Here is a 13,841-nt window from a genome sequence, read left to right as displayed (position 1 = left end):
TCCGTACAGTTTGTAGGCAACAAATTGACAGAGTTGTAAGGTACGTCATGCGAGACTGCTTCATGCTATTTGTTCCGATTCTCTGAGCCATGATTTGAAATTTAGCTTAACTCATTTCCAATTCTGTTAAAAAATTACGAGTTAGCGTGGGGTATTGGCGTAACTGGGTACTTTGCGATTCTACTTCAACAATATTGTCCTACTTTGTCTCCAAAAGACTTAGATACACAGAGAATAGGTAGAAAACACCTATCTCTTGTAGAAATTTCCATAAATCAAACTAAAATGAGTAAAAGATTCAGCTGACAATGGAAAGAAGAAAAAAGAACATTATAAATAAAATCACAAAACACATTATTGACTTGAGACAAAAGGTGAAAATGTGTGTTGGTGTGTATATGAGTTGTGTGTGTGTGTGTGTGTGTGTGTGTGTGCGTGTGTGTGTGTGTGTGCGCATGTTTGTTTGTGTGTGGGTGTTTGTATTTATGTGTTTGTGAGTATTCTTAATAGTATTACCCTATTATGATGCTGATGACGACGACGACGTCGTCGTGGATAATAATTGTGATGATGATGATTGTGATGGCTATAAAAATGGCAAGAAACGTACTACTTACTTTCACCAATCAATTCCATCTCATCTCGCTGAATTCCCAGATTACCTAATGTCTGTGATGTGTTCAAAGCTTCGGAAATTTGTATCGAAACTTCATCTTTAGTAATATTATCTGTTACTGAGCAATTAATACTAAATATCTCTTTCTGTTTCTCTATTCTGAAATAGAATAGTAAAAGTGATTAAAACAATATAATTAGTTTCAACAATGCCTACCACGATATTTCATTACATGAAAATTTTATGAATCGAATTTTATGAATCTAAATTCCACCATTCCCTGCTACTGCTTGAGTAGACAAACTTTTCTTTATCAAAAATGAATACCAATGTATAGGATCTGATGTGTATCAGATAATAGTTTCTATACTTCGGGAGAGATTCTAACAGTAATATATTACGTACTGACGTCAATATAACCGCCTAGGACATTGCGCCATGTAGTGTACATGGCTGTGCCTGTATTACAAATCAGGATATACATGCATACACACGCATATGGATGTGTGTTGTTATTGTTGTTGTATGCGTGTGTGTATTTTTTTATCCCTGTATGTGATATAGACATTAATAACATATGCAATTTAACAAGTAACGATCTATTTGAAATATAATCCATGACGTACGATTCATTGCAAATGTTTATTCTCAATTATACGTGGATATTCTGTTAGAAGAATGTTCACTGCAGTATTTACGATCAAAGAATCTTTCATATTGTTATTTTGTGCAGAAATATCTCTTGTTTGTTTATCCTCAAAAGCTATAGCGCCGCGACCGCAAATTCAGTTGATTTTGATCTTCATTTATCTCCTCAGTGACGGACATTCTACTGCTAGATATAGCCACTACTCATCGCCGCACTGACGATGTATAGAAAACCAGTGTCAGAATAAGCAACGGTGTCTTGATTAGCCAATTAGCTTGTGAAAGAATATATTGTGAATACATCATATATATATATATATATATATATATATATATATATATATATATATATATATATATATATATATATATATATATATATATATATATATATATATATATATATATATATTTATATATTTATATTTATATTTATATTTATATTTATATATATATTCTCTTACATGCTTCAGTAATTTAACTGAGGTAATGATAGAGTACTCCAATAGTCGAACAGTTCGGCTCCAGGACTTATTTCTTTTAAGCCTAGAACTTATTACATCGGCATTTTTGCAGAATCGAACGCTAAGTTATGGTGACGTAAGCACACCAAAATCAGTTGTCAAGCGATGGGCGGCAAACACAGACATACAGACATATACATATTCAAACACACGTATACATTTATATGTGTTTGTGTGTATATATATATATATATATATATATATATAGATAGATAGATAGATAGATAGCTAGATAGATAGATAGATAGATACATAGATAGATAGATAGATACATAGATAGATATATATAGATATATATATAAACATAATTAAGGGATTACCAAACAGTTGCTTCACCACATACCGAAGTTCAGAAATAGCAGCTAAAAAGCTTTTTATACATTTATATGTATAAGAACTTTTAAATAAGTTCTCCACCGATAATGGTGTTTACATACCGAAGGGCTTGGTAAAAATTATTAATTGTTAATTAATTAATAAATTAATAAATTGATAAACCTTTACCCTTTTAATTGTAATAATTATATATATATATATATATATATATATATATATATATATATATATATATATATATATATATACATACATAAATACATACACACATACATAGATATGCGACGGAGTTCTTTTAGTTTCCGTCTACGAAATCATGTAACAATACTTTGGTCACCCGAAGCTACAGCAGAAGTCTATTTCCCAAGTTGCCATGGAGTGGGAATGGACCCGGAATCACGTGGTTGGGTAGCAAGTTTCTTACGACAGAACTACACTTGTGCCTATATGTTTATCTCTCTTTGTCTCTCTTTCACTCTCTCTATCTCTCTCTCTCTCTCTCGATATATATATATATATATATATATATATATATATATATATATATAAAGATAGATAGATAGATAGATAGATAGATAGATAGATATACATGGAACTATACTGTTTTCTCACCGATCCTTCTCTATTTTTTCACTTTCACCGTTTTGCATGTATCACTTCTTTCTGTTTTTTCTCTCTTTCTCTCATTGCTCTCACGTGTCATCGTCCATCTTTCTTTCCCTCACGTGACAACCCTTCTTTTCCTGCACGATGTTCTAGGCAGTGGACATCTTCTATTTCTCTCTTCTCTCTTTTCTCTTTTCAAAGAAAATATTTGTCTCAGGCGTTCATTATTTTCCTCCCGTTGTAGTCTACTGAGGTTCAATGTTTGTTTTCGTTCGGTTTCCTTGTATGTCTCCACTGTTCTGTTTTGTTTCCGATTTGACCATCCATAAAATCAAAAATTCGGAGACTCCTTCTCGTTGAATGCTTGAAATGAGGAGTAGATTGGCAGCCGACAATCGATGAAGGATCGTTCTCGATGCGCATGTCCTGTTTACCGTGTTATATCTCATTGTTTACGTTATCTCGGTTGTTTTCGCACTTAATTGTGCTTACACAGTTGGTCAGGTCTGGTACACATATATGCTTATATATATATATATACGCAAGAAATAAGTTTTGCCTCTTTTTAATAAGACAGAAGCTTTTATAAGACTGTCAAAAAGAAAGTGTTCAATGGAAACTGAGACAGAGAAAAGAAAAAAACCGTTTATTACAGAAAATACATCAAATTCGAGTCCTCGCTTCCATACATCTGATCATATATAAAAATACAATGGCCTTTAACATACAAAAAGAACACCTACATAACAACACAGAAGGTAAAAAATATATATGCATATAAAAATACAAATATATATAACGGCCGATCAAATAGGTATATACAATCGATTTTAACGCGTGTTATGCGACTAAAATCCTAAATAAAATATGCTCGACTAAAAATATTTTTTTACTCCACACGATTAAAAATATGTCAAAAAAGTTCATTTCATTAAAAAGTTATTTTGAAAAAAAAGGAAGATAAGTCGTATTAGTATTAGTTATAGGGATTAATAAATCCTGTAATTGTAGAAATCCTAGGTTATGTCCCCTTGACGGATTCTCTGTGATTACTAATACTATATATATATGCATTGTTAAAGAACAGGGTAAATTGGATAGGTTGTACATAGGCAGTACTGTTAATTTTAAAGCGAGGTATAGAACCCATATGAATTGAGTTGCTTCATTGAGTTCGGTTGTTAAACCAAGTGGTTTAACAACCGAACTCAATGAAGCAACTCAATTCATATGGGTTCTATACCTCGCTTTAAAATTAACAGTACTGCCTATGTACAACCTATCCAATTTACCCTGTTCTTTAACAATGCTTTGGGCCTAGTGATGAATTCGTTGTTTTGCCTACGTGCTGTGATATCTGTTTGCTGTTTTTCCCCTACTTAGGTGCGGAACAAGTAAAATAATGCAGACGCCCGAGCCTGCTAGATCCGGGACCTACGCTTCTGTAGCCAGCCTGCCAAACAACGCTGCCAACGTTAACCTTGAAATTCAGGAGATGGTGGTGGTTGAATGCATAGTGGAGGAAAGCAGACAGTTAATACAGTGGGAGGACGGAAAAAAGCACACCGCGACGCCATTGAGGTCGGACAAATGGGTTCTCCTGCCAAGCTGTCTCGGCAAGCTTGATGCGAAAGTCAGGATTGACAGGGTGCCTCTCGGGAGAAAGGAAATATGGTTTATAGCTGCAATTTTAACGAATTCGGACGAAAGGCCAAAAATTTACATTCTACAAAAACCAAACAACTGAACTGAAGGGGTTTAGGAATCGGAAGTGACAATCAAAGCCACCGAAAATGACATGGATGGAATAGGCGATGAAATTGAGCTACCAGAAGATATAGCATCATGATTGGGAGTAGAGGGGAGACCTCCCACTTACTACCACTGTAATACGAGGGGGTCACATAAAAGTAAATTGTCCGCAGGTCAAAGATGAACAGCCCGAGGGAGAATACCAGAATGAGGAAGAAAATAACGATAGTAAAAACACTGAAACAGCAGACGAAGAATACCAGGAAGTACCAAGCAGGAAGAGGAGGGAAGCGAGGAATTCACCGCCTAAAAGATATAGAACACATTCTCGCTTCTTACAGACAGTTCAATTGATACACAATAATATAATCACAAATTTGTAAATTCAAGTTACATTTATGTGACATGAGTGTAATTTCATCAGAAGAAAAAATATGTACCTTTGGATATAATGCGGACTTATTAATTCATTTAAACCTTGGGAGAGGCATTATGCCGGTAATAAACACACGCACTGGTTCAGTCCTTTATTAATTTATATAGTTTTTTGTTAAATTATTTCATTGCACTCTTGCAATCTCTTCAGTAACTTGTCTCTCCACTTCCATTTATTTTGAATATATGATCTGGCGTTGTTTTGGCGTTGTTTCGAAACTGTTTGGTATGAGCATGTGAGTGTGTGCAAGCTCGTATGTGTGCACGCTCATATGTGTGCACGCACTTATGTGTTCGTGCTTATATGTAAGTATGTGCGTCCATATGTGTGTTTGTAACAATTTCGTTTATATCAGATCAGATAGAGACTTTTTAATTAATTTATTTACGTTCATATTCCGCATCATATGTGTGAACAACACATGCAACCACGGGCAATTGTAAGGCCCTCATCTACGTGTATTTGGTGTTTAAAATTGGTTGCGTTTCAGTTATGAGGACCGACTCCTGTATTTGTCGCAAAGATGCGTCACCGGGGTGTCTAGACAGGATTTCTATGTTAATTCTGTCCAGTACACCACCATGTTGTTCTTTGGCATGCTGGTAGAGCACCGAGGTTTGTTTTTGATTATTATAGTCCCTCCAATGTTCGTTTACACGTTCAGCCAAACTTCTTGCCGTCTCACCTATGTATGTGGTGTTTCTGTTTTTACACTCACCATCCATACAGCTTATTTTGTAGACTACATTTCTGGCTTTGCAGTTGGCACCAGGACTATTTTTGCACACAATGCAACTCTCCTCAACACACCTTGTTCTTCTGAAGGGATATGTTTTACATATTATTGATCTAATTGATCTCCCTGGTTTTTCTATAACATTTATCCTCAACTTGGTACTTTTGAGGATTTTTCGAAATCTGCGGGCCAGTTCTCCGTGTGGCGTGGCGTCCACAAACATTACTCCCTGGAACTTGTCGGTATTGTACCACGTGGTCTTTTTGTTTGTTTTGTTACTAATCCTTTGTAGTCTATTCCACTGTTTGTTACGGTATCTAGGTTGTGTTCCATTTGTATCTTTGACAACAATCTCCTCAAATTTCTTGTTAGCTCCTCTGTATACCCGGATTCTATCTTTCTGGCTGTATCCCGAAAATTGCATGCGATGCATGAAGTCTTGAATATGTTTTTGCCCCTCCCATGGACCGCACAGGGGGGATATGTTTTTCATTATTCTAACCAAATCGGCTACTAATATATTGATTTTCACACTGTGTGATAGAGCCGAATTCTTATGGATAACATACTTTGAAGATATAGGTTTCATATAATGTGAGTGGAGGATTTGAACTTTGTCATTAATTGTTTCTAGCCAAAGTTCTGTGTCAAGTACTGGGAGTCTCATGTTTAGGTGTCTTGTTGGGTAATCTATTGTTACTTTGATGCTCTGGTGTATTGTATTAGCTATATTCTGGATGTTTTCCATCACGATCTTCTCGTTCTCTTCAGTCTGAATGTTTGATGGTGTTTTGACTACGATGTTAATGTCATCCACATATCTCCCGTATAGTTTGAGTGTTATTGAGTGTTCTTCGAGAGTTGTTTTCAGCTTTTTGTCCCACCAGGTCATGAATAGGCTTGCCACGTCTCCGGCCACACTGACACCAATAGCCGCTCCCTGGACCTGCATGTATAGTTTTTCATTGAATTTAACTATATGGTTCTGCAGGGTGGTCTTCAGACTTGCACCTACAGCATGTAACTGCTCCCATGACCTGACAGATTGTATTATAGGCAGTATGGATGTAGTATCTCTCTATCCATCCATTGACATTGACTTTGCCGTAGAGAGATGTGTTGAAATTATTTCGGTAAGTGAAGTAACCTTCCGTGAAGTGAACACGAGGGAACTAGGCCTCCTCCTAAAGCTCGTTTATAATAATGAATACTTAGATCACCACGACCTAACTAGAGTCTGCCCCACCAGGTCAGGACGAGGTAGACCACATACGATCACATCAGCTGCTAGAAAAACCACCGCAGAGCGTTGGAAGGGATGGAATACACCCACCCACGACCCAGAGGATAATATCCAAACACGAAAAATGGTTTATTTTCTTTTAACTCATCCTAGCTCTTTTCTCCCCCACCCCGTGAAGCTCGATATATATAACATACCCTTTCATTCTACACTCCACTGGGCCTATGGATGAGGGACGATATATAGACCCATCCACTTCATTCTAATTCAGCTAAAGTTCTATTTTCGATCGATCTCCTCCTTATCTTACACTCACCACTATCAATCATTTCATTCGTCTAACCACTTGCGAAACTCTCTAGCTCTACCTCAGCCATTTATTACTAAATCTCTCTGGCTTTTTTTCTATCTGACAGTTTCTACACTTTGTGGTTTCTATTCGATGATCCTCCTCAATCACATATTGTTTCGCTTTTTTAAAATTTTCTTTACCCAGCACGTTCAACCGAATGTCTGGTACCTAATAAAGGATAGTCCTGCAACCCTTCAACATAACAGTTCTTATCGCCTTTACAACCGTCGCTGTCCCTGATTAACTCCAAATAAAAATCATATCTTTTTCGTCTGATTTCCAATATTCCTTCTCAGAATACTGACTCACCTCGCTGTCTCTCCCCCTCTCTCTCCAATACCACCAACTTACTACTTTAAATGTTTTCCTCTTCTCAAATGTCACCCTCTCACATCATTATATCTTAAATAATCACATTCTTTATTCTAATCTTCTTCAATCATAGCGTTCCCTTTAATCCTTTTACTCTTTGCAATTTCAAGGCGGACTCTCAAGTGAAGGGGGCACAAGATCATCAATACCCTTTCAAGTACTCTATTCAATGGACACTTTGTACAATCGTGGAAAACATACCAAAACTGATGATGATGATGATAATGATGACGACGGCGATATATGTATGTATACACCTCTGTCCACATCCACGTGTATTTAACTCTGTCTGTCTCTCTCTCTCTCGCTATATTTATATACATATATATACATATATATATATATATATATATATATATATATATATATATATATATATATATATATATATATGTGTGTGTGTGTGTATATATATATATACATATATGCGCTTGTTATAATATTAATACAGGCAGATGGTTCATTGAAATTATAAATTTGAATATTATATGTCACATGTACAACATTGTTATTGTACAATTTGATGCATCAACAAAACACAGACCACTTGAATATTTTCATCGCAAATAAAACAAAATTTTAATAAACGTGTTAAATGCCCTTTTACTTACCCACAATATTCAACTTCGAATGCTCCTGTCAAGTTTAATAATTCATGTTCCATCTGCAATAGTCATATATACATTATTTATGGGCAAATTAAGAGACATGACTCAATAATGGATTGAGAATACAGATTTATTTGTTATGAGTTATAATCAAATACACACACACACACACACACACACACACACACACACACACACTCACACATATACATATTTGTATGTATTCATGTCTGTATATGCAAACGTAACAGAATTTTCCTTTTATTTATTTCTCTTTCTTTAGTGTAAATCTTATATAACCTGCTTGTTTGCTTTTTTTAAAAATTCGAATTTGCTTTGCATATTTTTCTTTGTCATACGTTGTACGCTGATGTGATTGGTCAGATTCGTTTCTCTCTTCACTGAAATTCTTCCTCTCTTGGATGACCTAATCTTCTCGGCGACTACATCTACCAATGAAAACACATTGGTTACCGCCAGCCTGGATCGTATTGTGCACTGCTGTCGATGTGCATATATATATATGTAAATATATATATATATAAAATTATAATACAGGGTATCAAGAGATACCACCACGCTGAAAAAATAGCAGTCAAATCCTGACTCCAAAACCACAATAAATGTCCGCAAAGCACGATTAGCGAAGACGAAGACCAAATAAACCAGTAAAAATAAGATAATTTCAAATCCTGGATTTCTGGCTTTGCATAAATGCTCTGCCTTCATCAGTGAAATATACTCAAGTACTGCGCTGATATCCTGTCCGGGATCGCACGAGAAGTTGTTTAGGCGGGCTATTTAAGCTAGTCGTGTGCATAGGTGCATATATATGTATGTATACATCCGTTTATGTAAGTATACTGTTTATATGCATGTATTTGTATTTATGTACTTGAGTATATTTCACTGATGAAGGCAGAGCATTTATGCAAAGCCAGAAATCCAGGATTTGAAATTATCTTATTTTTACTGGTTTATTTGGTCTTCGTCTTCGCTAATCGTGCCTTGCGGACATTTATTGTGGTTTTGGAGTCAGGATTTGACTGCTATTTTTTCAGCGTGGTGGTATCTCTTGATACCCTGTATTATAATTTTAAATAATTATTACCTTTGATGGTTTTTATTCCCATGCTGACCACTTGATAAGATCAATATTTTAAATACCGATCTTATCCTTATTTATATATATATATATATATATATATATATATATATATATATATATATATATATATATATATATATATATATATATATATATGGTGGTTGTCTACTCCTTAAACAGAGTTTGACCACCTCCTGCACCTACACCTTAGCCCTTTCATGGCGTCTGATGTGGCTTTTTAAACCAGAGAGTGTTTTGAAAAAACACCCACACAGATTGCACCTCTGATTTGCACTACCAATATATGCAAGTAAGTTCTGCTCATTGTGGATCCTAACATGTCTTTTAAGACCCCCATTGGATTTGCAAACCCTCTGGCACACACCACATTCAAACGTGTGCACAGACATATAATCAGAATAGCTGGATGAGGTTTGTTTTCCATGGGTTCGCAGGTGAGATTTGGGGCCAGCCAAGGACAGACATGGTCTGTCACAGACTGTGCACGCAAAAAGGTCCTTGTTATTCACCTTCTCAGTCTTTACATTTTTCCTTAAATATCTCTTGAGCCCTGCTTGCATCATCCTGGCCTCTTCAAATGCTTTCACTCCACTCCACACCCATATGTCAGGTCGCTCTTCAGTGCTACTGGTAACATGTAATCCAGTACAACCTGTTGCATGGTCGGGTCGTCGGCGACTAAACTGGCAACCCCACCAGGCTTGCTTGGTGAGGAGGGTGTTGTTGGACACCCTGCAGGACGAAAAATAAGACCTGTCAAAGGGCGGATGAACTCCTGAACAGTCAACGACCATCCAACAAAAATCTGTAAATATGTATATATATATATATGTATGGGTAATGTCTGTAAATATGTATATATGAATAATTTTAATTTTATATATATACTATTTTTTATCTTTTATATTTTATTTATATATATATAAATATTTATATATATATATATATATATATATATATATATATATATATATATATATATATAAATATTTATATATATATAAATAAAATATAAAAGATAAAAAATAGTATATATATAAAATTAAAATTATTCATATATATATATATACATATATATATACATACATATATATATATATATATATATATATATATATATATATATATATATATATATATATATATATATATATATATATATATATATATATATATATATGCACACATGCTCACACACACAGACAGAGAAATATATATATATATATTTATATACATATATATATATATATATATATATATATATATATATATATATATATATATATATAATACAAAGAACATATATGCATGTATATACACATATATGTACATACTTACATCTACATGTGTATATAGATGCATATCAGGGTACAGGACGTTAGCACAATGAACTTCAGACAACGGATCGAACTCAGGAAACACACGCATGCACACACATGCACGCGCTCGAAGAAGAAATAACGTAATTGATCACGTGACTAATATGAAGCATGGTGCATGTTTCTTTTGTTTGGTGCGTCTTTACCGTGAGTAGACGATTTGACTTGGTAGAAGAACGCGCAGTAACAGTTGGTGTCGTAAAAGCGGTGTGCGAATTTTTGGGTGTTTTTTTTGTGTTAATATAAGTATATATATATAAATATGTATATATATATATGTATATGCGTGTGTGTGTGTGTATATGTTATATATATGTGTATATATATGTATGTATATATATATATATATATATATATATATATATATATATATATATATATATATATATATATATATATATATATATATATGTATGTATATATATGTATGTATATATATATATATGTATGTATATATATGTATGTATATATACAAACGCACACACACAAACACACATATATAAAGACTTCCAGAAATGTAGGGTTAATTGGTATATGAAACATCATAACTGTGAACTGGTATTGAGTTTATTGAATTCATTATTCAGGTGTTGTTTAACGTTCATTCCATGAATTAGACACACACACACACACACACACACACACACACACACACACACACATATATATACGCACACGCATACATAAATATATATGTACATACTAGCTTGAGTACCGAATACCACGTAGATTTTGAGCTGGCTCAAACGGAAGGCTAATTGAACCTGTGGCCCAAAACTAAACAGACCTAAATGATATCACTAAATTGAATCTATAATGAGTATATAGCCCCGGCGGATGAGAATTAATTCTGTAATGCAATCATTTAATTTTTCCAGTCACAAGTTGAATTCCAAATGTTGAGGAATTTGTACCAAATTTCTTATCACGTGTAAAATAAAGAAAGTGAATGTTGCTTATCTCTCTCTTGATGTCTGACGTCATCTAACAAACGCCGGCCAAGATGGCGTGAATCAGCCAAGATTTACCGGCTAGAAATAGCTACCCAAATGTTTTTAAATTAGATCCCAACAGTGAATGCTCAAGAACAAAATGTTGACCCTATTTTCAATTCCGGGATCGTCCTGAGTACGAAATGTTATAATGTGTCTATGTAGAGCAAATGTAGCCTGAAATATATGGGTTCCGGACAGGCAGAACTTGCCGTTACGACAGCAGTCACGTGACTGGAATAAGCAATACAATAAAAGAAGATATATTTGTGTATGTGTGTATGTGTGTCTGTGCGTGTGCATATGTATACGTGTGTGTATCTATGTGAAGAGAATAAAGAGAGATAGAGAGATAGAGAGAGAGAGAGAGAGAGAGAGAGAGAGAGAGAGAGAGAGAGAGAGAGAGAGAGAGAGAGAGAGAGTTAAACAGATTATAAGCCTTAAAGATGAGATGGCTACTCACAGTTCTAGATACGTTTTCAGCAGCTTTTATATCATCTTTGATATTCTTAAATGTCGAATTGTAAATCAGATGAAATTGAAAGGAATTCGTCCAGCCTATAAAAAGATACAAAATAGAAGAGAATATCAATCATTACAATTATAAAGGAGACACACGCCACAGATGTACTGAGTGTTAAAATTTAGGTATAAACATAAATATCTCTCTAATAGCAGTGTTGTTACTCGTATTGAAGCGAGAGAAACTTTCATTACATTAATTCAGTTCATTTCCATCTGGAAAACGCATGAACACCACGCAATTTCATTTCCTTTCTTAATGGCATCAGAGAAATGATAGGGTTGATAAAAGCCTGGAAAATCCGTCTGTTTATATTCTATTGCTTAGTTCATCAGACTGTTTCATAAAGCGATGTACACTGCACCATTGATGATATTTTATAAACACTGACAGAACGTAATGTATAAAAAAAAAGCGATGCATATCAGTAATATCTGTAATGCATACACTTCATTATCCAATGAAATATTATACAGAATATAATGAAAGCGGGTTTAATAGGTTCAATTGCCGCTTGACAGGATGATAGTATTTGGCGTGTGACAAGGTTTGAGTAGGTGAACAAAGGTTTCTCGTCTACTGTACCTTGCTCTACATTTACAAATCTAGTCACTGTACCTTGCCCTTAGGAGCTACCTGGGCTCTTTGGAACCGGAATGCTTCGCATGCGCTATTATTCATAGGATTTCGTATCGAACTGTAGACTGTACTAAGAAACTAGAATGCAATCTGTTACTTGTATGATTCGCGATCATCAGCTTAGTTTGATTGTATTCTTCCCCGAGACGACCCGATCTTATACGTGTAAATCGTGGATGCGATGACGCTATGCAAAGCACGTGCTCCGATCACTGACCTGACATAACTACACAGATATACAAACTCACGCACACGTAAAGTGGTCGGAACGAAATTCAAATACAAAGACATACACTTATTCCACATATAAGTCTCCTCCTTCTACTCTCTCTGCTACTATTCTTCCTCCTACTATTATCCCTCCTGCTACCACTCCTATTGTATGCGTACTTCGAGATACTCACGTGTAGTGTTATTCGGTTTTTCAGTGGTGCCCCCTGAAGTATAACATTGTGACATATCTGGTTCTTGCCAGATACTAGTAAATGGGGAACACTTTTGCATTTCTAGGTCTACCGCCGTGCTAGAGGAACAACAAAATAAATATAAAATATCAGACGTGGTTATGCATTTGTATTTCATGAATCTTATAGAAACGTCAGAAAAACTATTAACTGATTAGTCGTATAAACTCACAATTTAGTAGAACTAAGATAACTTCAAAGCATTTTGTCAGTAATCTGTTATTTAATCTACTCCCTATCCTCAAAGTCTTTTTAAAAGATCTACCTAAGGTTTAGAGTAAATAATTGCAACATATGCTGTTATTTATTATTTTTTTGTTATTAAGACATTTTTAATATAAGATGTCGGAACTGTATGGCTGAGGAAGTATTAAAGCACCATGATATTAATCCTAGGTGAGTGAAAACTTATGAAATTCAGACTCCATGACGAACATTTTACATGCTTAGCACATAGGATAGCGTAGACGAAGGGACAGAAATGTC

The 13,841-nt window shown here is 34.8% G+C and overlaps 1 protein-coding gene across 3 annotated transcripts in view; it reads right to left on the bottom strand.

Moving 5' to 3' along the window:
* The window catches only part of LOC149130320 (uncharacterized), a 148,204-nt gene that overhangs the window by 51,972 nt on the left and 82,391 nt on the right, over positions 1-13,841 (bottom strand). For all 3 annotated transcript variants that reach the window (XM_089345181.1, XM_089345182.1, XM_089345180.1), the window contains exons 25-28: positions 13,296-13,414; positions 12,193-12,287; positions 8,233-8,285; positions 618-775 (exon numbers count right to left, since the gene is read on the bottom strand). In XM_089345181.1, the coding sequence (XP_089201307.1) occupies positions 618-775; positions 8,233-8,285; positions 12,193-12,287; positions 13,296-13,414 (425 nt within the window). The remainder of the gene's footprint in view (positions 1-617; positions 776-8,232; positions 8,286-12,192; positions 12,288-13,295; positions 13,415-13,841) is intronic.

This window comes from Octopus bimaculoides, chromosome 29 (assembly GCF_046866305.1).
Source record: "Octopus bimaculoides isolate indiv1 chromosome 29, ASM4686630v1, whole genome shotgun sequence".
Classification (NCBI taxonomy): Eukaryota; Metazoa; Mollusca; class Cephalopoda; order Octopoda; family Octopodidae; genus Octopus; species Octopus bimaculoides.
The sequence above is the reverse complement of the archived record's forward strand: the minus strand, read 5'-3'. Positions and strand labels throughout refer to the sequence as shown.